Consider the following 22,326-nt stretch of genomic DNA (forward strand, 5'->3'; position numbering starts at 1 on the left):
TGTATTTAAACTCCTCCGGTTGCAGCCCCGGTTCCATCTCCAGTCCCATGGTCATTCCCCTTAGCTTTCCCAGCGCAATTGGTCTGCAAGCATTGCAAGCAAGCTGGAATTTGGCGAAGACGGCGGATCGAGGAGTCGGCGGGACATTCAGTCGCGCAATTTGTTTCTTTACACGTTTTGAAATAGCTATCGCAGTTGGCAAGGCAAAGGCTGCAGGCGTCGGTGACATCGTCGCCGTCATGGCAACCTCCGATACAATCGATCTTGTTACGAAGACAAGTTTTGCGATCTGCACAAAATTAAGTTGCAATAAATTTTTTGATTCGTGCATTTGTACAAAGTCTTTAAATCAACTTTGGCGAACGATTTACCACAAATACACCCCTGTTTGATAACAACCAGGAAATATAAAGATATTCCAAAAAAGGAAATTGGAAATGACCTGTTTGTAGTCGAAGCTAATTCAAAAATCGTAAATGAAGAAAAGTTATGCCGGTCCGCATGATTTAAAGTGATGTCCACACTTCGTGGGTAAAACATTTTGTGATGCATTTTCGTAAAACGAAATATTTGAAACTTTAAAAACATCATTTCATCCATGATGTACAAAATGTCTGAACTTGAAATAATTCTCATCAAAAAGTCAGTTTACAAATTTGGATTAAAAATTATTGTTTTTTGTGGGTGTTTTATTTTGAAATTCCCTGTGGTTTTTCGTAAGAACAAATCAAAACGAAATTTTCACAAACCGTCGATAAACAACCCAAACATATATTACGCATACGTCACAAATTCTTACTTTCGTCATTCAGGCACTTCGGACCACTGGCACAATTCTGGAAGCAAGTGAAGATCCCGGTCGGTTGGCATTGGGTGGAGCACGAAACTCCGCACTTCGCCATCGCCAATTTCATCTTCATCAAAATGCTTCCTTTTTTCCCATGACCTCCGCTATTCCCACCCATGTTATGTCCTCCACTGTGATGACCAGCTTTCGTCTCCATGAGGAATTCGCATCCAATTATCAGAAGAAGAACAATTGCGAACTTCATTTCCACAGATGGTTGTTTTTAAATTTTGTCGACAACTTTCCTGGAAGAATGGAAAAAGATTACTTTGCTAGAAATGGATTTGAAATAACAAATTATAAGAAGAGAAAAAATTAAAACGATAGAATAAAATTACGACAGTACACAAAACTTGTCAAAGATTTTCAAACAAATACGGCAAAATAGTCACATATATTTCATTGCAGTAAATGTTTTAAAAAGTTTAAATAATTTAGTTTCTACGAACTTTATCTACAACAAAACTATGAAACTTTGAACAAAATGTGGTAAATATAGGCAAGCTGCAACAAACACGCCAAGAAACGTCATGAGCAATTAGTTATATTTCAGTCATTTGGTCCAAATAGCTTTAGAATTCTTCTGATGTCTACGTAGTGGGTTCATGCTTACCACTATAAGGCGGAAAAACAACGACATTTGAATAGAAAACAAACTGCAGTTATGTACAATAATGGTGACGTAACATGGTGATAGAATGCGACTAGAGCAATGAAATGCAGAACACGTTCAGTTGGTGTGAAGCAGGGTTTCGCCTTTTCTCGTTATTTCTCTGTACCATTTCAACCAATGCCATCAGTTCCATGATCTTTGACATTTAAAGATTTCAATGTTGGTGGCCTTAGCTGTTGTTCAAGAGACGTTTAAAGCATTGTTATTTTAAGGCCAAGGGAACATAAAGACGAACATCTTTTCTTTCTGCAATTAGTCAGATGTCATTGGATGTTGAGCATTCTTATGATGCGTAGGTGTGACAACCTTTTCCACTGAAACACAAGAAAAAATGCCAAAAATATCTGATATTTACTTGGGTTTAAAATACTCGAAAAGTACTACTTTGAATAAGAAGGTAAAGCTAAGATGCTGTTTATTAATATGCTGCACTCACAGTCAGTCTCAGTTATTTGATAGTAGCACTGATGACGAATACAGTTGTTCTTGAAATCCCTGCTTAATATATCCAGAACAGCAACTTAGACATTCTGTATTGAATGTCACCACTTGGACACTGTGCGTTGCATCGTCCAATTCAGTCTTTGAAGTTCTGGCCGCAAGATGTCGCACAAGAGGTCACACAGTTTTGGAAGGTGGTTGTCATGTACTTAATTATCTGCTCTTGTTTTTTCTTTCCTTCTGCAACCAGACAAACGCTGCAACCAATTAGTAATAGAAGGATCACTGCAGAATCTTCATCTTTCTGCCGATAAGTGTTAACGTTTCATGCTAAATTAGGTTTCATTTAAGAATAATTATTCTGCTGTGTTTGTAACAACACATTTTAAGAAGATTAGAGTTGCCATGGGTGTCCTGAGGGGGAAAAGGGGGAAAAGGGGGAAGAGGGGGAAGAGGGGGAAGAGGGGGAAGAGGGGGAAGAGGGGGAAGAGGGGGAGCGTTTTTACCCCTGCAACACGAAAACTAATATTGTCAGAACTGAAATAAGGAAGCCCAAAAATCACATAGAAAAAACAATCAACAATATCTTACGTGTGCCCACAGCGCATTGGGAATTGCAGCCAGTGTTGAAACAAGTATCCAGAGGTGCGAAGGTGCAAACGTCATCGCACACAGCATTTTTTCATCACTGATTTTTTTTCTTCTTCATATTTCCCCTAAACCGAGAAATCCATGACGCACTCCATAGGTATGTCCTCCTCTGTTATCATCAGCTTTCTTCCCACGAAAATTCCAAAAATCAGCAAAGGTAAAACTTTACGATCTTGAGTTCATTTGTAACTTTTATGGACAAAAAAATACCCCAAAAGAATGATGAATATTTATTTTTAACATGTTTTTTGTTTTGGAAAAGAATATTAGCACTTTAAACAAATTCTACAGATCGTATGGCGGTTTTGTTTAGATCAAATTAAACTTCTCTTTACAGTTGAAAAAAAAACTTTTGCTAACAAAATTAAAATGAATTGTAAAACACATTTAGTTGGAATATATGTTTGATGACAATAAATTTGTTTATAATCTTTAAAATATGGAAAATAAACCAATGGACGCTCAATGAAGTATTGTCAGAAAAAATTACCTGATTACATTAATATGTCCACCAGAAATAACAAATTATTGGCAACATACAATTGTTTATTGGTTATAATGACACGAAATAAATGGTTAATGGTGCATTAGGCATATAAGGATGGTATATATTGGTTAATCCGGTAAAACACCAAACTTGTTGTTCTGTTCGGGCAAGAAACTTGTGGCAAAAACTTAAAACTTGTCAAAGCTCGCAAAATAAAACAAGAAACATTAACAAGAAAAGTTTGGTGGCACGTAAACATTTAATTAATCATTGGTAACTGTTATTTTAACGCTACTTGTTAGATTATAGTGAATCCTGTCTCCCGACCAAAACGTTTCTTTAAACATCTGGTGTTTCAGCATCGCCTCCGGTTCCAGCTCCATGGTGATTTCCCTTCGCGAAGCCCCTGCAATTGGTCTCCATGCATGTTTTGCACTCTGGAATCAGGCGTAGATTACGAATCGAGGTGTTCGAGGGGCAAACGTCAGCACAGTTCTCAAGTCTGCAGGTTTTTATCGGACTATCGCACTTGGCAAAGCAGAGACTGCAGGCTTCGGTGACTTCCTCGTTGTCATGGCAACCCCCAAGACAACTGACCTTGGCACCGGCACATGTATCACGTGCTGCAAAAATTGTAATTATTCAGTTGTTTGTTGGTTTCATGCAAACTCTTTGTAAATGTAAGTTCTGTGATTAAACTAACATAGAGTGGCCATACAGATCCTTGATTTAGAAAATATCTGCACTGAAGGACAAAACCCGCCCCTACCAAAATAACATCGCGTGCGTTATATCCGACACTAACGTTTACGAATTTTCTTTTTTTCAACGGCGTTTCATTCATAATTTCCCTCGTGGATTTAAAAGTGACAAATGAGAAAGATGCATCGTTGCGGGATAAATGTACGCAAACCACTACCGTTTTTTTTGCACACATCACAAAATCTTACTTGCGATGTCCACGCACTTCGTACTGTTCATGCAATTGCGAAAGCAAGCAAAGATTCCAGTATCTCTGCAACCGAGGGCACACTTAACATTGCACCTCGCCACCGATACTCTTATCTCCCTTAGAATATTCATCTTTTTCCCACCAACTCGACGATGTCCTGCCCTGCTTCGTCCTGCTCTGGGATTTCCTCCCCTGCCATGTCCTCCTCTGTGATGGTTAGCTTCCGCTTCCAACAAAATTCCACATCCAAGAATCAGAAAAAGGACAACTGCGCACTTCATTTTCATGTTTGCTTTTTTAATTTTTATCAACAACTTTCCTGAAAGAGGAAACAAAATATTACCTTGCAGAACAATGTTTTGGCAAAATATTAAAAATTTAATAATTATTTAACGGCTCGTTCTGTAAACATAGTTGTGAGAAAACAATAAGAAAAAAATTGCTGCAAAATCATTACAAAACACCCTGTGGATGAAAGCAACACAACAGACTAGGACACATTAAGAAAAAGGAAGTTTAGTTGCTAGTATTGCTTCTTCAAAACAAGTTGCAAACGCTGCAAAGAGAATTAAGTGCTGTTATAAACTACACTAATTATGTACTTACGTGTACCTAGCTAGACTGTAAAATAAAATAAGAAAGTGAATTCTTAATATTTTTATCAACAATTGAGGTTAACTGAATGTAAAAAAAAACACAATATATTAAATATTCAAAAAGTTTAGATGTTTGAATACAAAAGAAAATGATTGAGATGCAGAATTAAGACATCATGCCGATATGCTTGCGTTCTTGCTGAGCAGGATAACCTGGGTTCCTATCCCGTTGGGGTAATACAACATTATCTATGGAATGAACAATGACATGCTCTTCGTTAGTTGCGAATGTATTTGTTGATTAATGATGTTCAAACTGCGTGTCATGTCTTCTTTACTATCGCTATTTTATTATACTCTCTAACTTTGTTTGAAACAATTTGGTAGTAGTTGGAAATAAACCAATGATTGTTTAATAAGTTGTTTTTTCAATCAAAAACCCAATGACGTCAATATGTTCAAATGAAATGACAAAGTATTGGTAAAATGCGATTGTTTATTGTTATATTTACACACAATATAGTGGAGTATTAGGCAGATAACGATGGTTTACATGGGTTATAGAGTATAGCAACAAACTTATTATTTTGTGCGAACGAAAAGCTGGCAGCAAAATCATAAAAAGAAGTTAGCAAAGCTCACAAAACATTATGAAGCACATTGCTTCATACGTTTGGCAACATTTCAAAATCGTAAGCTTTTAAATGAACAATAATCGGCTTAACTTTTTAGTTTAAAGTGAATCCTGCCGCCCGCACAAAACCATTTATTTAAACATCAGGTGTTTCTGCATCGCCTCTGGTTCCAGCCCCGGTTCCATCTCCACCCCCGCGGCGATGACCCTTTGCTTTCCTAGCGCAGTTGGTCTGCATGCATTCCATACAAGCCGGATTCTGGCGAAGACCGCGGATCGAGGTGTTGGCAGGACATTCAGTCACGCAATTTTCTTCTCTGCATCTTTTCATATAGCTATCGCAGTTGGCAAGGCAAAGACTGCAGGCTTCGGTAACGGCATCGACGTCATGGCAACCTCCTATACAATCCATCTTGTTACGAAGAAAACGCCATGTGAAACTAATAAAACATCATTTCATCAAAGATACAAAATGTCTAAACTTGAATTCACTCAAATCAAAAAGTCACTTTACGAATTTTAAAGATATTTTCTTGTTTGTTTAAGGGTGACAGAGAAAAATTTCACTACAGGAATCAGTCTTTGCAAGTCGGTGAACGACGGATCTTTCTTTACAAATCAATATTATATTCCTAGAACTCCAAAAGGAGTAAAAGACGATCGGTGCCAGTACATGATCTTCATTTATTCACAGAAATATTATTTTCGCCTCTTGCCATCTTCAGTTTCTGTCTTATTCAAATAGAACCATTTCTTTTTTATATGATTCTATTTGAATCAGACAGAAACTGAAGATGCCAATAGGCGAAATTAATATTCCTTTAATAAAGATCTTAGGCCGGGTCCACACTCACACTTTACCCCGGCTGATTCTTTGTTTGTTTCAATGTCCCGAGCGTACGTCCGCACGCCGGCGTTTAATGAAACAAACAAAGAATCCGCCGGCGCAGAGCATGAGTGTGGACCGGGCTTACTGGAGCTGATCGTCTTTTACTCCTTTTGGAGATCTAGGAATATTTTTTAAGGTTGTTTAATTTTATTTTGAAATTCCCTGCGGTTACACGTGATGACAAATCAAAACGAAATTTTCGCAAACCGTCAATGAACAACCGAAACATATATTACACAATCGTCACAAATTCTTACTTTCGCCATTCGGGCACTTCGGACCACTGGAACAATTCTGGAAGCAAGTGAAGATTCCGGTCGGGCGGCATTGGGTGGAGCAGCACCGCACTTCACCATCGCCAATTTCATCTTCATGAAAATGCTTCCTTTTTTCCCACGGCCTGGGCGACGTCCACCTCTGTGATGTCCTCCTCTGTGGTGACCAGCTTCTGTTTCCATGATGAATTCACATCCAATTATCACAGGACGAACAACTGCGAATTTCATTTTCACATATGTTGTTTTCAAATTTTAAATTTTAAAGAGGCATCAGTGGACAAAACATATGACAGCTTTTCAGAAAAATACAGCAAGACAGTCACATATATTCCATTGCAGGAAATATTTAAAAGAGTTTCAATGACATTCTGTATAAGCAAAGTGGAGGCAATAGTATTATTTCTTTGAAGAAATGACATATTGTGTTAGTATATTTACACACAATATAATGGAGTATTAGGCAGATGAAGATGGTTCACATGGGTTATAGAGTATAGCAACAAACTTGTTATTTTGTGCGCGCGAGCCTGGCGGCACAATCACAAAAAGAAGTTAGCAAAGGTCACAAAACATATTGAAAAATACTTCTTCACATGTTTGGCAACATTTGAAAATCAAAAGCTTTTAAATGAACAATAATCGGTCGCATCTACTTTTAACTCAACGTTTTAGTTTAAAGTTAATCCTGTCGCCCACACAAAGCCATTTATTTAAACACCAGGTGTTTCTGCATCGTCTCCAGTTCCACCTCCGGTTCCATCTCCACCCCCAAGGCGATGACCCTTTGGTTTGTTAACGCAGTTGGTCTGCATGCATTGCTCGCAAGCTGGAATCTGGCGAAGACGGCGAATCGAGGTGTTGGCCGGACAATCAGTCGCGCAATTTCCTTCTCTGCAATTTTTTATATGACCATCGCAGTTGGCAAGACAAAGGCTGCAGGCTTCAGAGACGTCCTCGCCGTCATGACAACCTCCGATACAATCGACCTTGTTACGAAGACAAGTTTTGCGATCTGCACAAAATTAAGTTGCAATAAATTATTTGATTCGTGTTTTTGTACAAAGAGTACAAATTTTGGCGACAGATCAGTGCCAACAAGCATGTGCAACGTTATACAAGCAAAGGAAAAGAGAAATAACTGATAGAAAGTGTTTTTGGTGCAGTAGTATTCATAAATTTCTATCAAAAAGTGATGTCCACACTTTGCAGGTAAAACATTTTCTGGCGAATTTTCGTAAAACGCAAAATGTTAATGAATAACATCATTTCATCCAAGATATAAAATGTCTGAACTTGAATTCACTCTCAAAAAGTCAGTTTACGAATTTGGCAGATATTTTAGTTGTTTGTTTTAAGGGTGTTGTGAGGACAAATAAAAACGAAATTTTCGCAAACCTTCTGTAAACAACCCAAACATATATTACGCATACGTCACAAATTCTTACTTTCGTCATTCGGGCACTTCGGACCACTGGCACAATTCTGGAAGCAAGTGAAGATTCCGGTCGGACGGCATTGGGTGGAGCACGAAGCACCGCACCTCACCATCGCCAATTTCATCTTCACCAAAATGCTTACTTTCTTCCAACGGCCTGGGCGACGTCCACCTCTGTGATGTCCTCCTCTGTGGTGACCAGCTTTCGTCTCCATGAGGAATCCGCATCCAATTATCAGAAGGAGAACAATTGCGAACTTCATTTTCACAGATGGTTGTTTTTAAATTTTATCAACAACTTTTCTGGAAGAATGGAAAAAGATTACTTTGTTTGATATGGATTCAACAGAACTGATTAGTAGAAGGCATTAGTACACAAAACATATTAAAGATTATCAAAACAATACAACAAGACAGTCACATATATTCCATTGCAGTAAATGTTTAAAAAGAGTTTAATAGACACTTTAGATCAGCAAAGTGGAGGCAGTAATATTATTTCTTTGCAGAAATGAAATTTTGTGAGTAAAAAAATGCACACAAAATGCAAACTATGGCTAATTTTTTTTATGCTCTCTATCTGCTACAAAACTACGAAACTTTGAATAAAATGCGGTCTTTGTGGTCAGGTTGCAACAAACGCGCGAAGAAACTTCAAAGGCAATTAGTTTTATTCACGTGGTCTAAATAGCTTTAGAATTTTAAACTCGTCTGAAGTCTCTAAAGTGGGTCCATGCATGCCACTATCAGGCGAGAAAACACCAACTTTTGAATAGAAAACAAACTGTAGCTATGTACGATGATGGCGTGACATGGTGATAGAATGCGACCAGAGATAAAAAAAAGGCAGAACCCGTTGAATTGGGACGAAGCAGGGGTTCGCTTTAAGATTTGTGTTCCTGTTACTTCTACGTCCTATTGTAAACCACGCTAAAAGTTCAATGATCTTCGACATTTACACCTTTCAATGTTGGTGGCTTTAGCTGTTGTTCAGTAGCCTTTTAATGCATCGTTTTTTAAGGTATTTTCTGCACCGTTTCACTCCAAGCTGGGCGACGATCGGTTGGTCAAGGGGGCATACTGACGAACACCTTTTCTTTCTGCAGTCAGTCAGGTGATTTGGACAACCGTCCAAACATGTTGTGCATTCTTGTGGTGCGTTGGTATGACAACCCTGGCCGCAAGCAAATTTGGTGATGAAACACAACATTCCCCCTGAAACACAAGAAAAAATGCCAATAAAAACATTCTTTTCTTGCATTTACTTGGGTTCAAAATACTCGAAAAGTACTACTTTGAATAAGAAGGTAAAGCTAAGATGCTGTTTATTAATATGCTGCACTCACAGTCAGTCTTAGTTATTTGACAGTTGTTTTTAAAACCTCTGCTTAATATGCCGTGAAACAGCATATTAGCTTTGACATTCTGTATTGTATGTTACCACTTGGGCACTGTGCGTTGCATCGTCCAATGCAGCCTGTAAAGTTCTGGCCACAAGGTGTCGCACAAGAGGTCACACAGTTTTGGAAGGTGGTTGTCATGTACTTAATTATCTGCTCTTGTTTTTTCTTTCCTTCTGCAACCAGACAAACGCTGCAACCAATTAGTAAAAGAAGGATCACTGCAGAATCTTTATCTTTCTACCGATAAGTGTTAACGTTTCCTGCTAAATTAGGTTTCTTTTAATTGTAATTATTCTGATGTGTTTGTTACAACACATTTTAAGAAAGATTATAGTTGCCATGGGCGTCCTGAGGGGGAAAAGGGGGAAGAGGGAGAGCGTTTTTACCCCTGCAACACGAAAATTAATATTGTCAGAACAGAAATAAGGAAGCCCAAAAATCACATAGAAAAAACAATCAACAATATCTTACGTGTGCCCACAGCGCATTGGGAATTGCAGCGAGTGTTGAAACAAGTATCCAGAGGTGCGAAGGTGCAAACGTCATCGCACACAGCATTTTTTCATCACTGATTTTTTTTCTTCTTCATATTTCCCCTAAACCGAGAACTCCATGACGCACTCCACAGGTATGTCCTCCTCTGTTATCATCAGCTTTCTTCCCACGAAAATTCCAAAATTCAGCACAAGGTAAAACTTTACGATCTCAACTTAATTTTAACGTTTTTTGAAAAACAATTACCTGAAAGAATGAATATTTATTTTTAATATTGTTTTTTAATCACCTTTACCAAAAACTCTTAGAAAAGATTATGAGCACTTCAAACAAATTCTACAGATCGTATAGCTGTTTTGTTTAGATCAAATTAAACTTCTCTTTACAGTTGAAAAGTGAAGTTTTGTTAACAAAATCAAAATGTGTTGTAAAAAACATTTAGTTGAAATATATGTTTGATGACAATAAATTTGTTCATCCACAGTGGCTCCACAGTGGCTCGTCGTCTCTGTTGTTCGGTACCTAGTATAGGGTACCCTGCAGATCGACGTTGACCGAAAGGTACCACAAAGTGGAAACTAGTGTGCCTGCTAGTGTGAAAGCTAGCACAGTGCCACTCAACAGCTGCACTGATGAGACCTTACAGGTCGAAACAGTGCGTGTACACACCCTGTCTGCAGCTTTGAAATTTGTTCATAATTTCCTAAAAATGCAAAACAAACCAATGGACGTTCAATGAGGTATTGTCGGAAAAAATGACCGGATTACATTAATACGTCCAAAAGAAATGGCAAAGTATTGGTAACAGACAATTGTCTATTGGTTATAATGACACGAAATAAATGGTTAATGGTGTATTAGGCATATAAAGATGGTATATATTGGTTAATACGGTAAAACACCAAACTTGTTGATCTGTTCGGGCAAAATACTTTTGGCAAAAACGTAAAACTTGGCAAAGCTCGCAAAGTAAAACAAGAAACATTAACAAGAAAAGTTTGGTGGCATGTAAACATTTAATTAATCATTGGTAACTGTTATTTTAACACTACTTGTTAGATTATAGTGAATCCTGTCTCCCGACCAAAACGTTTATTTAAACATCTGGTGTTTCAGCATCGCCTCCAGCTCCACCTCCGGTTCCAGCTCCATGGTGATTTCCCTTCGCGAATCCCTCGCAATTGGTCTCCATGCATGTTTTGCACTCTGGAATCAGGCGTAGATTACGAACCGAGGTGTCCGAGGGGCAAATGTCAGCACAGTTTTTAAGTCTGCACGTTTTTATCGGACTATCGCACTTGGCAAAGCAGAGACTGCAGGCTTCGGTGACTTCCTCGTTGTCATGGCAACCACCAAGACAACTGATCTTGGCACCGGCACATGTATCACGTGCTGCAAAAATTGTAATTAGTCAGTTGTTTGTTGGTTTCATGCAAACTCTTTGTAAATGTAAGTTCGGTGATTAAACTAACATAAAGTCGCCATACGGATCCTTGATTTAGAAAATATCTGCACTGAAGGACAAAATCCGCCCTTACCAAAATACCATCGCGGGCGTTACATCCGACACTAACGTTTACGAATTATATCGTTTTCTTTTTTGTCTACGGCGTTTTATTTTTAAATTCCTTCGTGGATTTAAAAGTGACAAATGAGAAAGATGCATCGTTGCGGGAGAAATGTACGCAAACCACTACCAAAGTTTTTATGCACACATCACAAAATCTTACTTGCGATGTCCACGCACTTCGTACTGTTCATGCAATTGCGAAAGCAAGCAAAGATTCCAGTATCTCTGCAACCGAGGGCACACTTAACATTGCACCTCGCCACCGATACTCTTATCTCCCTTAGAATATTCATCTTTTTCCCACCAACTCGACGATGTCCTGCCCTGCTTCGCCCTGCTCTGGGATTTCCTCCCCTGCCATGTCCTCCTCTGTGATGGTTAGCTTCCGCTTCCAACAAAATTCCACATCCAAGAAAAAGAAAAAGGACAACTGCGCACTTCATTTTCATGTTTGCTTTTTTAATTTTTTTCAACAACTTTCCTGAAAGAGGAAATAAAATATTACCTTGCAGAACAATGTTTTGGCAAAATTTTAAAAATTTAATAATTATTTAACGGCTGGTTCGGTAAACATAGTTGTGAGAATACAATAAAAAAAAAATTGCTGCAAAGTCGATACAAAACACCCTGTGGATGAAAACAACACAACAGACTAGGACACATTAAGAAAAAGGAAGTTTAGTTGCTAGTATTGCTTCTTCAAAACAAGTTGCAAACGCTGCAAAGAGAATTAAGTGCTGTTATAAACTACACTAATTATATACTTACGTGTACCTAGCTAGACTGTAAAATAAAGTAAGAAAGTGAATTCTTAATATTTTTATCATCAATTGAGGTCAACTGAATGTAAAAAAAACACAATATGTTAAATATTCAAAAAGTTTAGACTTTTGAATACAAAAGAAAATGATTGAGATGCAGAATTAAGACATCATGCCGATATGCTTGCGTTCTTGCTGAGCAGGATAACCTGGGTTCGTATCCCGTTGGGGTAATACAACATTATCTATGGATTTAACAATGACATGTTCTTCGTCAGTTGCGAGTGTGTTGGTGGATTAATGATATTCAAACTGCGTGTCATGTATTAAACTATCGATATTTAATTTTCACAACTTGACTTGAAATAATCCGGCAGTAATTGAAAATAAACCAATGATTGTTTAATAGGTTGTTTTTTCATTCAAAAACCTAATGACGTCAATATGTTGAAATGAAATGACAAAGTATTGGTGAAATGCGATTGTTTATTGTTATATTTACACACAATATAGTGGAGTATTAGGCAGATAGCGATGGTTTATATGGGTTATAGAGTATATCAATAAACTTGTTATTTTGCGCGGACGAAAACTTGGCGGCACAATCATGAGAAGAAGTTAGCAAAGCTCACAAAACATAATGAAGCATATTGCTTCATACGTTTGGCAACATTTCAAAATCGTAAGCTTTTGAACGAACAATAATCGGTTTAACTTTTCAGTTTAAAGTTATTCCTGCCGCCCGCACAAAACCAATTATTTAAAGATCAGGTGTTCCGGCATCGCCTCCAGTTCCAGCCCCGGTTCCATCTGCACTCCCGCGGCGATGGCCCTTTGCTTTCCTAGCGCAGTTGGTCTGCATGCATTCCATACAAGCCGGTATCTGGCGAAGACCGCGGACCGAGGTGTTGGCGGGACATTCAGTCACGCAATTTTCTTCTTTGCAACTTTTCATGTAGCTATCGCAGTTGGCAAGGCAAAGACTGCAGGCTTCGGTAACGGCATCGCCGTCTTGGCAATCTCCGATACAATCCAACTTGTTACGAAGACAAGTTTTGCGATCTGCACAAAATTAAGTTGCAATAAATTATTTAATTCGTGATTTTGTACAAAGAGTACAAATTTTGGCGACAGATCCGCCGCAAAGCCGCCTCTGTTTGGTACCAACAAGCATGTGTAACAATTTACAAGCAAAGGAAAATGGAATTAACTTGCAGAAAGTGTTATTGGTGCCGTAGTATTCAGAAATATCTAAATGAAGAAAAATTATGCCTTTCCGCATGACTTGCGTCAAAACGCGATATCCACACTCTGTAGGTATAATATTTTCTGGTGAATTTTTGTGAAACGAAATATGTTAAACTAAATAACATAATTATATCCAAGATAAAAAATGTCTGAACTTGAATTCACTCTAATCAAAAAGTCAGTTTAGGAATTTGGAAGACAAACAAAACGATATGTTTGCAAACCGTCGAAAAACAACCCAAACATATAATACGCATACGTCACAAATTCTTACTTGCGTCATTCGGGCACTTCGGACCACTGCCACAATTCTGGAAGCAAGTGAAGATTCCGGTCGGTTGGCATTGGGTGGAGCACGAAGCACCGCATTTCATCATCGCCAATTTCATCTTCATGAAAATGCTTCCTGTTTTCCCACGGCCAGGGCGACGTCTGTGATGTCCTCCACTGTGATGTCCAGCTTCCGTCTCCATGAGGAATCCGCATCCAATTATCAGAAGAAGAACAATTGCGAACTTCATTTTCACAGATGGTTGTTTTTAAATTTTATCAACAATTTTCCTGGAAGAACGAAGAAAGATTTCTTAGTTTGAAATGGATTCTACAGAACTGATCATTAGGAAGCATTAGTACACAAACATATTAAAGCTTTTCAAAACGTACAGCAAGACAGTCGCATATATTCCATTGCAGTGAATGTTCAAAAGAGTTTGAATGGCATTTTGGATCAGCAAAGTGGAGGCAATAATATTATTTCTATGCAGAAATGACATTTTGTGTGGAAAAAACTGCACACAAAATGCAAACTACGGCTAAATTGTTTTATGCTCTTTATCTGCTACAGAACTATGAAACTTTGAATAAAATGTGGTCTTTGTAGACAGGTTGCATAGCGCGTCAAAAAACGTCAAAGTAATTATTTAAATGTTTACGTTTCTTGTAAAGTTTCTTCTTTTATTCCTCGAAAATAAACCAATGATTGTTTAATGAGGTGCTTTTCAATCAAAAACCGTCAATATGTTGAAATGGAATGACAAAGTATTGGTGAAATGCGATTGTTTATTGTTATATTTACACACAATATAATGGAGTATTAGGCAGATAACGATGGTTTACATGGGTCATAGATTACAGCGCAAAACTTATTATTTTGTGCGGGCGAGAACCTGGCGGCACAATCACGAAAAGAAGTTAGCAAAGCTCACAAAACATACTGAAAAATATTTCTCCATATGTTTGGCAACATTTCAAAAACGTAAGCTTTTAAATGAACAATAATCGGTTTAACTTTTCAGTTTAAAGTTCATCCTCTCGCCCGCACAAAACCATTTATTTAAACATCAGGTGTTTCTGCATCGCCTCCGGTTCCAGCCCCGGTCCCATCTCAGCCCCCGCGGCGATGACCCTTTGCTTTCCCTGCGCAGTTGGTCTGCATGCATTCCATACAAGCCGGATTCCGGCGAAGACCGCGGATCGAGGTGTTGGCGGGACATTCAGTCGCGCAGTTTTCTTCTCTGCATCTTTTCATATAGCTATCGCAGTTGGCAAGGCAAAGGCTGCAGGCTTCGGTAACGGCATCGCCGTCATGGCAACCTCCGATACAATCGACCTTGTTACGAAGACAAGTTTTGCGATCTGCACAAAATTAAGTTGCAATAAATTATTTGATTCGTGTTTTTGTACATAGAGTAAAATCTTTGGTGACAGATCCGCACCAACAAGCATGTGCAACGATATACAAGCAAAGGAAAATGGAAATAACTGATAAAAAGTGTTTTGGTGCCGTAGTGTTCAGAAATTTCTAAATGAAGAAAGGTTATGCCGGTCCGCATGATTTATATCAAAAACTGAAGTCCACACTTCGTAGGTAAAAACACTTTCTGGCGAATTTTCGTAAAACGCAATATGTGAAACTAAAAAACTTCATTTCATCAAAGATACAAAATGTCTGAACTTGAATTCACTCAAATCAAAAAGTCACTTTACGAATTTTAAAGATATTTTGTTGTTTGTTTAAGGGTGATAGAGAAAAATTTCACTACAGGAATCAGTCTTTGCAAGTCGGTGAACGACGGATCTGTCTTTACAAATCAATATTATATTCCTAGAACTCCAAAAGGAGTAAAAGACGATCGGTGCCAGTATATGATCTTGATTTATTCACAGAAATATTATTTTCGCCTATTGGCATCTTTAGTTTCTGTCTTATTCTAATAGAACCATTTCTTTTTTATATGATTCTATTTGAATAAGATAGAAACTGAAGATGCCAATAGGCGAAATTAATATTCCTGTAATAAAGATCTTAGGCCGGGTCCACACTCACACTTTACGCCGGCTGATTCTTTGTTTGTTTCAATGTCCCGAGCGTACGTCCGCACGCCGGCGTATAATGAAACAAACAAAGAATCCGCCGGCGCAGAGCATGAGTGTGGACCGGGCTTACTGGAGCTGATCGTCTTTCACTCCTTTTGGAGCTGTAGGAATATTTTTTTAGGTTGTTTAGTTTTATTTTGAAATTCCCTGTGGTTACACGTGAAGACAAATCAAAACGATATGTTTGCAAACCATCGATGAACAACCGAAACATGTATTACGCAATCGTCACAAATTCTTACTTTCGCCATTCGGGCATTTCGGACCACTGGAACAATTCTGGAAGCAAGTGAAGATTCCGGTCGGACGGCATTGGGTGGAGCACGAAGCACCGCACTTCACCATCGCCAATTTCATCTTCATGAAAATGCTTCCTTTCTTCCCACGGCCTGGGCGACGTCCACCTCTGTGATGTCCTCCTCTGTGGTGACCAGCTTCCGTCTCCATGAGGAATCCGCATCCAATTATCAGAAGAAGAACAATTGCGAACTTCATTTTCACAGATGGTTGTTTCAAAATTTTATCAATAACTTTTCTGGAAGAATGGAAAAAGATTACTTTGTTTGAAATGAATTCAACAGAACTGATTATTAGAATGGCATCATTACACAAAACGTATTAAAGCTTTCAAAAAAAAAATACAACAAAACAGTCACATGTATTCCATTGCAGTAAATGTTTAAAAAATAAAAGACACTTTGGATCAGCAAAGTGGAGGCAGTAATATTATTTCTTTGCAGAAATGAAATTTTGTGCGTAAAAAACTGCACACAAAATGCAAACTAGGGCTATTTATGCTCTTTATCTGCTACAAAACTATGAAACTTTGAATAAAATGTGGTCTTTGTAGACAGGTTGCAGCAAACGGGCGAAGAAACTTCAAAGGCAATTAGTTTTATTCACGTGGTCTAAATAGCATTAGAATTTAAACTCGTCTGAAGTCTCTAAAATGGGTCCATGCATGCCACTATCAGACTAGAAAAACAACAACATTTGAATAGAAAACAAACTGTAGTTATGTACGATGGTGGCGTAACATGGTGATAGAATGAGACAAGAGATAAAATCAGGCAGAACCCTTTGAGTTGGAGTGAAGCAGGGGTTTCGCTTCAAGATTTGTGTTTCCATTATTTTAGCGTCCTATTGTAAACCACGCCAAAAGTTCAATGATCTTCGACGTTTACACCTTTCAATGTGGGTGGCTTTAGCTGTTGTTCAGTAGCCTTTTAATGCATCGTTTTTTAAGGCATTTCCTGCACCGTTTCACGCCAAGCTGGGCGACGATCGGTTGGCCAAGGGGGCATACTGACGAACACCTTTTCTTTCTGCAGTCAGTCAGGTGATTTGGACAACCGTCCAAACATGTTGTGCATTCTTGTGGTGCGTTGGTATGACAACCCTGGCCGCAAGCAAACTTGGTGATGAAACACAACATTCCCCCTGAAACACAAGAAAAAATGCCAATAAAAACATTCTTTTCGTGCATTTACTTTGGTTAAAAATACTCGAAAAGTACTACTTTGAATAAGAAGGCAAAGCTAAGATGCTGTTTATTAATATGCTGTACTCACAGTCAGTCTCAGTTATTTGACAGTTGTTCTAGAAACCTCTGCTTAATATGCCGCGAAACAGCATCTTAGCTTTGACATTCTGAATTGAATGTTACCACTTGGACACTGTTCGTTGCATCGTCCAATGCAGCCTGTGAAGTTCTGGCCGCAAGATGTCGCACAAGAGGTCACACAGTTTTGGAAGGTGGTTGTCATGTACTTAATTATCTGCTCTTGTGTTTTCTTTCCTTCTGCAACCAGACAAACGCTGCAACCAATTAGTAAAAGAAGGATCACTGCAGAGATCTTCATCTTTCTGTGTCAACGTTTCCTGCAAAATTAGGTTGAACCAAGAATTTGTTGCGTGCTAAAATTTGCAGCAAGTGATAAAATGCTCCGATTTATGGGATTTTATGACAGATTTGGCAACGTTGCGGTAAGTTGCGTTCAGGCTCCTTTAAGTTAATTATGAAATTACCAAACAAAATTTAACGATAAGAAAGTAAAAAAACAAACAATGATTGAATTCTTCGTACCTTTGTCCTCGGTTTCAATTCGTGTCTTGTCGGAAAAACAAAATCACCTTCTTGTTAGCAAAATAAAATCACTAATTACTACGAAAACCTGTGAACAAAAAATTGTTGTTGAAAAGATGACGTAATTGAAACAAGCGACGAAAAACATAAATGAAAAACCTAATGTTCAATGTTTGTTGAAATGACAATCATTATGTGGCGACAGTGGTAACGTCCACCAAAAAACTCCACTTCACTGTTGTTTTGCGGAAACACCAAAGAAATATAACGAAAGTTTTGTTGATAAAATGGTTTGTAGGAAAGTGCAGAAATTCGGGAGAGCCAATAAACACAAAAATTTAGTCGTTTATAATAAAAGCTGGTCAAGATGCAACCAAACATTTACCTGAGTTTTCGTGAGTTTATGATTGGATTGCACAAAGATGTTACAAACAACAAAAATGATTTTATATGTAACTCAAAATACGATCAAGCATGTTTTCAATATTTTCCTCTTCCTCCTCCTCTTCTTCCTCTTCTTCTTCCTCTTCTTCTTCCTCCTCTTCCTCCTCCTCCTCCTCCTCCTCCTCTTCATCCTCTTCTTCCTCCTCCTCTAGTTCAGGTTCCTCTTCATCATTTTCTTCTTCTTCCACCTCCGGAGTGCAACTCTCCTGGAGACACCTCTTGCACCTGAAGTTCCATGACGCCCGGGTGATTCCCCTTCCAACGCACACGTCAGCACACCTCTCTACGTCACACGGTGCGGAGGGGGTTTGCTTGCATGTCTGGAAACACGTGACGCAGGAATTGGTGGCACACAAGTTGACCCTGCAGTTGCTCATGCATAACGGTGGGTTCCGAACTGCGAGAGAAAACAGAAAAAGGCGATGAAGTTGGGGAGTCAACACTTAGAAGGGACTAATGTACATGATTCTAAAAAATGTCGGAATTATTAGAAAAATATAATGTTTTTTGTTGCTGCCAGGCATGTTGTAATTACCCTCAGGAACCCTTGTTGGATAACAGGCGAAACGTCGGTTAATAAAGTTTCGTTTTTAATATGCCAGAAGAACATAATTTTTAATTAGGAAAATAATTTAGGTCAATAAAGTTTTCGGAACTATATATAGTTGTACACATATTATTCCTGACACCCCAGTTCCATACTTGAAGCAAGTAAAATTTCTTCAGATAAAAAAAACAAAACAAACCTCCTTCGCATGTTCCAGGACATCGTGTGGTTTTGCAAGTGATCGTCTCACTACAATTTGTCCTGCACTGTTCCGCACAATAACGCCAACTTTTGTGCGTTTTCTGTTTCGTCTTCCAGATCGCAACCACCTTCGGTCTTCTGTGGAATTTGCGGGTGCCAAAACGACCGTTGAACTTTTTGGGACCATTCCACCGCCGTTTGCCTGCCCAGTGGTGGCGGCGACCTTGGCGGGACGAACCTCTGTGACGTTGTTGTGCGTCACAAAACGCGAATAAAACCAACACGACAGACAAGGTCAAAAGTAGAAGAATGGCAGTTCTCATTTTTATTACCAAATTTTTAAACCCTACAAAGGATGCTGTTAACAATCTTCTTTAAACTCAAAACCCTTAAAGCAATTTGCATGTTGGTAACCATTAGACAAGAAAATGAAATGTTAATATTTTTAGCGGGTAGAAAAGTAGAATGTCTACAGAAACACTATATTGAACATTCAGTTTGTTTCGAAAACAACTAAACCAGAACATCTTGACCAAGATTGAACCACAAGAAGATTCTGCAGGAATGCAGCAAAATCGCGAATGCCTACGTGAGTCACATGAACGCAAGGTCACGTGACGCAGCTGAACAAATAGGTTGCCTGGCAACGCGACGATATTGGGAATCCAAACAGCTCCCGAGGAAACGATAGGCAGGCGACGGTTTCCTTCTTGTACGCAAAAGGAAACGCGGGTTTTCGAACAAGCCAAGGTCGCCAGAGAAGAATTACTCGATGTTGCATTTTTTTTTGACAAACGTTTAAAGTCAAATTTTAAAAACGTGAGTTATGTTTAATATTCCTTCAAGCAATCGCGACATTCCTGGGCAACTCGAGAATATATATCAACAGACACCTGCTATACCAACAGACAGAAAATATTTCTAACACAACAGATCAATACAACCGTTTTAAAATCACAACAATTGTAGAACTTACGTTTGCCAAATTTTCAAACCGTAGTTGTTTCAATTGTTAAACTTCCATTCCTTCAGATTTGAGCTGAGGTGGAAATTCAACTTTGGTTTCAAAAATAACAAACAACCAAAGATTGCAACTAAGTTATTTTTTATCTCCTCGATAAATGAATTTTTCCGAAAGTGTTTCGGGAATCACAAATCATTCAAGATTTATCTTGTGAGGTAATTTATCAGCGCTTGTCCTGAATCTTTGGCTGCGAAATTAACTCGCCTAAACAATATTGTACACGTTTAACCACCGAGATAACACAAGTAGAGAAAAACTTCATATCCGACTTGCCAACAAACGACAACACGCGTGCAATTTGACTGCGACTTGTGAAGCCAAACAGTGCCCAAGGAACTGTTCGACAGCAAAAGAATTCGTTATCTCTTAACTGCCACATAATTTTCGGTTTATCGCCCGAGGTCTGGACACAATCACACTGACCAACTTTCGCAAACTTTAATGTTCAACTCAGCTTAATACGGCGCTGATTGGTTGAACGGAGCGGCACGAAATTGTAAAAGCGACAACCACAAGAAAGCCGGTTTCCCACCAAATTGAATCAGTTGCAGCGAAAAGCGGCCATTTAAAGACACTTGACGGTGTGTGCAACGGTGCGTAACGGTTCCGCTTCAACATTATCACCTGATGTTTTGCCGGTTGGGCCGGTGGAAGGTCGTTGAACTCTCAAAGGCATGGGTGATAACAACAGGAAAAGGTGGGCTTGTTTTCACAAATTGGACGGCGAAAACATGTACGATGACTTCAATCTTTCATATTTGCCTTCGTCTCACTGCGAACAAAACATGTTTTCTGTATCAATACATCCGCAGAGCAACTCCTTGCATTGATTGTTCGATGTAATGTAACCTACTAAAACTTGTGTTATAATCCAAATACAAGTAACAATGACTGAAACGAGTGAAGATATTTGAAAGAAGCCACTCATATCTGCCATATCAAGTTTAACTCGTTAAAAAATTTTTGGTTGTTCATAACAAAATCATATTTGCAAACAAGGGTGAGCGGATTGTCCACTTGCTTATGTGCACACAAAGCTCTTGCAAAGCGACCGCGGGTACACTTAAAAAGGACCGGAAATTTAAATATTAACATACAGTAGAGCTGTTCACTGCCGTAGGATCCGTTGTTGTTTCAGACCTAGGAGCGCTGCACACCAACATCATCATCAGCAAGACCTACGATGATTCAACAAGCGCAACCTCCATACGATCCCGACCATCTCCAACCAAAACCACCACGTTTGGACTGTCCTCGGGACGTTAAGGTCTGTCGATGTGGATCAAAGGAAACGTTCTGAGAACCGAGTTGGCGTTTGCGTTTCGATGGGTTTTGCTTTGGCCAGCACGGCCGGGTGGCCACCTTTTCGTCACATGCAGCTTGTCGCAACCCATCACCTCCCAGTGCGACTGGCTGCGATCCTACGGCAGACGGTGATTCTCCGTGAGGAAATCATCTTTACATGGGTGCCTGACTCGATAACCTTTATGGTTTTATCGGTGCCCATGTCATTTCATTTCCTTGTATATTGTTCGTCGCGTAGTTGCTTTTCTCGCAAAATAAACATGATTTGATTTGATTTGATTTGTTCACATACTTCGACATAAACATGAATACCTCACATTTCGATTAAGAACCACCTTCACTTGATATAGAAAATGCTTTGTTTACTTTATCATTTTAAATGCGAAATTGGAAAATGTCCATAACTATGAACTATTTTGAAAACATTATTTTCCATACAAATTTAAAAATAAACAAATTATGACATGCGAAATTCTTAAAACAAATATTGCAGGAACACAATTTCAAATGGTGACGAGTCTTATTGATCGCCTTCGAGAAGTTTCTGGGTTGCAGAAAGTGTTATCAGCAAAGTTCACGTTAAGAAAAACGCATCATCAGCAAAACCTTCGACCGTGACGCGTTCGCTCAACTCAAAGACTTTGTACAAAGCCGGCGTTTGTTAAAGAGTTGTGGAGTTGTTGATGCTACAAATCGACTCGCTAATGTTCTGTAAAGCCTTCCATGGGTGATTTGTGAAACTTGGCAAATGCTTCCAATGTTTCAACCATCTTCAAGGAGCAATATTCAAGTATTTGGTAGAAATTCTGAAACGAAAGCACATAATTTATAAACATGTTTAATCATTAAATGTCGGCCCAACCAATTACATGATTGTTTTGTGCTTCACAAATATTTAATTCACAGAAAAGGCTACGTGGGGGTGACGTCATTTATCAGTAATAACTGAACACGTCATTTTATTCATCGTGACACAAGTTCTT

The 22,326-nt window shown here is 38.8% G+C and overlaps 4 protein-coding genes across 7 annotated transcripts; all 4 read right to left on the reverse strand.

The window, feature by feature from the left end:
- Positions 1-5: 5 nt before the first annotated feature.
- On the reverse strand, positions 6-1,052 carry LOC145906929 (uncharacterized). The gene is made up of 2 exons (XM_082994387.1): positions 800-1,052; positions 6-289 (listed from the first exon to the last, which is right to left on the reverse strand). The coding sequence occupies exons 1-2, from the start codon at positions 1,050-1,052 to the stop codon at positions 6-8; spliced, it is 537 nt and encodes a 178-aa protein (XP_082850513.1).
- LOC145905761 (uncharacterized) lies at positions 155-12,427 on the reverse strand. 4 transcript variants are annotated; one of them, XM_082993047.1, is made up of 5 exons: positions 11,512-12,427; positions 9,758-11,173; positions 7,894-9,476; positions 6,428-7,460; positions 155-289 (listed from the first exon to the last, which is right to left on the reverse strand). In XM_082993047.1, exons 3-4 carry the CDS (start codon positions 8,144-8,146, stop codon positions 7,159-7,161), a joined length of 555 nt encoding a protein of 184 aa, XP_082849173.1. In that variant the 5' UTR covers positions 8,147-9,476; positions 9,758-11,173; positions 11,512-12,427; the 3' UTR covers positions 155-289; positions 6,428-7,158. The 4 variants fall into 4 exon arrangements, with proteins under 4 accessions (XP_082849173.1, XP_082849170.1, XP_082849171.1 ...); XM_082993044.1 differs by lacking the exons at positions 155-289; positions 7,894-9,476; positions 9,758-11,173; positions 11,512-12,427 and adding exons at positions 2,802-3,722; positions 4,050-5,680 and having other exon boundaries at positions 6,428-7,149; XM_082993045.1 differs by lacking the exons at positions 155-289; positions 7,894-9,476; positions 9,758-11,173; positions 11,512-12,427 and adding exons at positions 2,802-3,722; positions 4,050-5,721 and having other exon boundaries at positions 6,428-7,149.
- Positions 12,428-12,580: 153 nt separating this feature from the next.
- On the reverse strand, positions 12,581-16,939 carry LOC145905762 (uncharacterized). The gene is made up of 3 exons (XM_082993048.1): positions 15,979-16,939; positions 13,635-14,995; positions 12,581-13,174 (listed from the first exon to the last, which is right to left on the reverse strand). The coding sequence occupies exons 2-3, from the start codon at positions 13,879-13,881 to the stop codon at positions 12,873-12,875; spliced, it is 549 nt and encodes a 182-aa protein (XP_082849174.1). The 5' UTR covers positions 13,882-14,995; positions 15,979-16,939; the 3' UTR covers positions 12,581-12,872.
- A 971-nt stretch (positions 16,940-17,910) lies between these two features.
- On the reverse strand, positions 17,911-20,572 carry LOC145905760 (uncharacterized). Its single transcript, XM_082993042.1, has 2 exons — positions 19,013-20,572; positions 17,911-18,663 (listed from the first exon to the last, which is right to left on the reverse strand). Exons 1-2 carry the CDS (start codon positions 19,335-19,337, stop codon positions 18,269-18,271), a joined length of 720 nt encoding a protein of 239 aa, XP_082849168.1. The 5' UTR covers positions 19,338-20,572; the 3' UTR covers positions 17,911-18,268.
- Between the last annotated feature and the right edge of the window lie 1,754 nt (positions 20,573-22,326).

This window comes from Ascidia mentula, chromosome 6, assembly GCF_947561715.1.
Source record: "Ascidia mentula chromosome 6, kaAscMent1.1, whole genome shotgun sequence".
In the NCBI taxonomy this organism is placed as follows: domain Eukaryota; kingdom Metazoa; phylum Chordata; class Ascidiacea; order Phlebobranchia; family Ascidiidae; genus Ascidia; species Ascidia mentula.

Excerpts from the sequence above, each read along its gene's own strand:
- LOC145905761 (XM_082993043.1), bottom strand. The coding sequence starts at position 11,800 with ATGAAAATGAAGTGCGCAGTTGTCCTTTTTCTTTTTCTTGGATGTGGA. Across the intron at positions 11,174-11,511 it reads GAAGTGCGTGGACATCGCAA|CACGTGATACATGTGCCGGT; the intron begins GTAAGATTTTGT and ends CAATTTTTGCAG.
- LOC145905762 (XM_082993048.1), bottom strand. The coding sequence starts at position 13,881 with ATGAAGTTCGCAATTGTTCTTCTTCTGATAATTGGATGCGGATTCCTC. Across the intron at positions 13,175-13,634 it reads GAAGTGCCCGAATGACGCAA|ATCGCAAAACTTGTCTTCGT; the intron begins GTAAGAATTTGT and ends AATTTTGTGCAG.
- LOC145906929 (XM_082994387.1), bottom strand. The coding sequence starts at position 1,052 with ATGAAGTTCGCAATTGTTCTTCTTCTGATAATTGGATGCGAATTCCTC. Across the intron at positions 290-799 it reads GAAGTGCCTGAATGACGAAA|ATCGCAAAACTTGTCTTCGT; the intron begins GTAAGAATTTGT and ends AATTTTGTGCAG.
- LOC145905760 (XM_082993042.1), bottom strand. The coding sequence starts at position 19,337 with ATGAGAACTGCCATTCTTCTACTTTTGACCTTGTCTGTCGTGTTGGTT. Across the intron at positions 18,664-19,012 it reads TCCTGGAACATGCGAAGGAG|TTCGGAACCCACCGTTATGC; the intron begins GTTTGTTTTGTT and ends TTTCTCTCGCAG.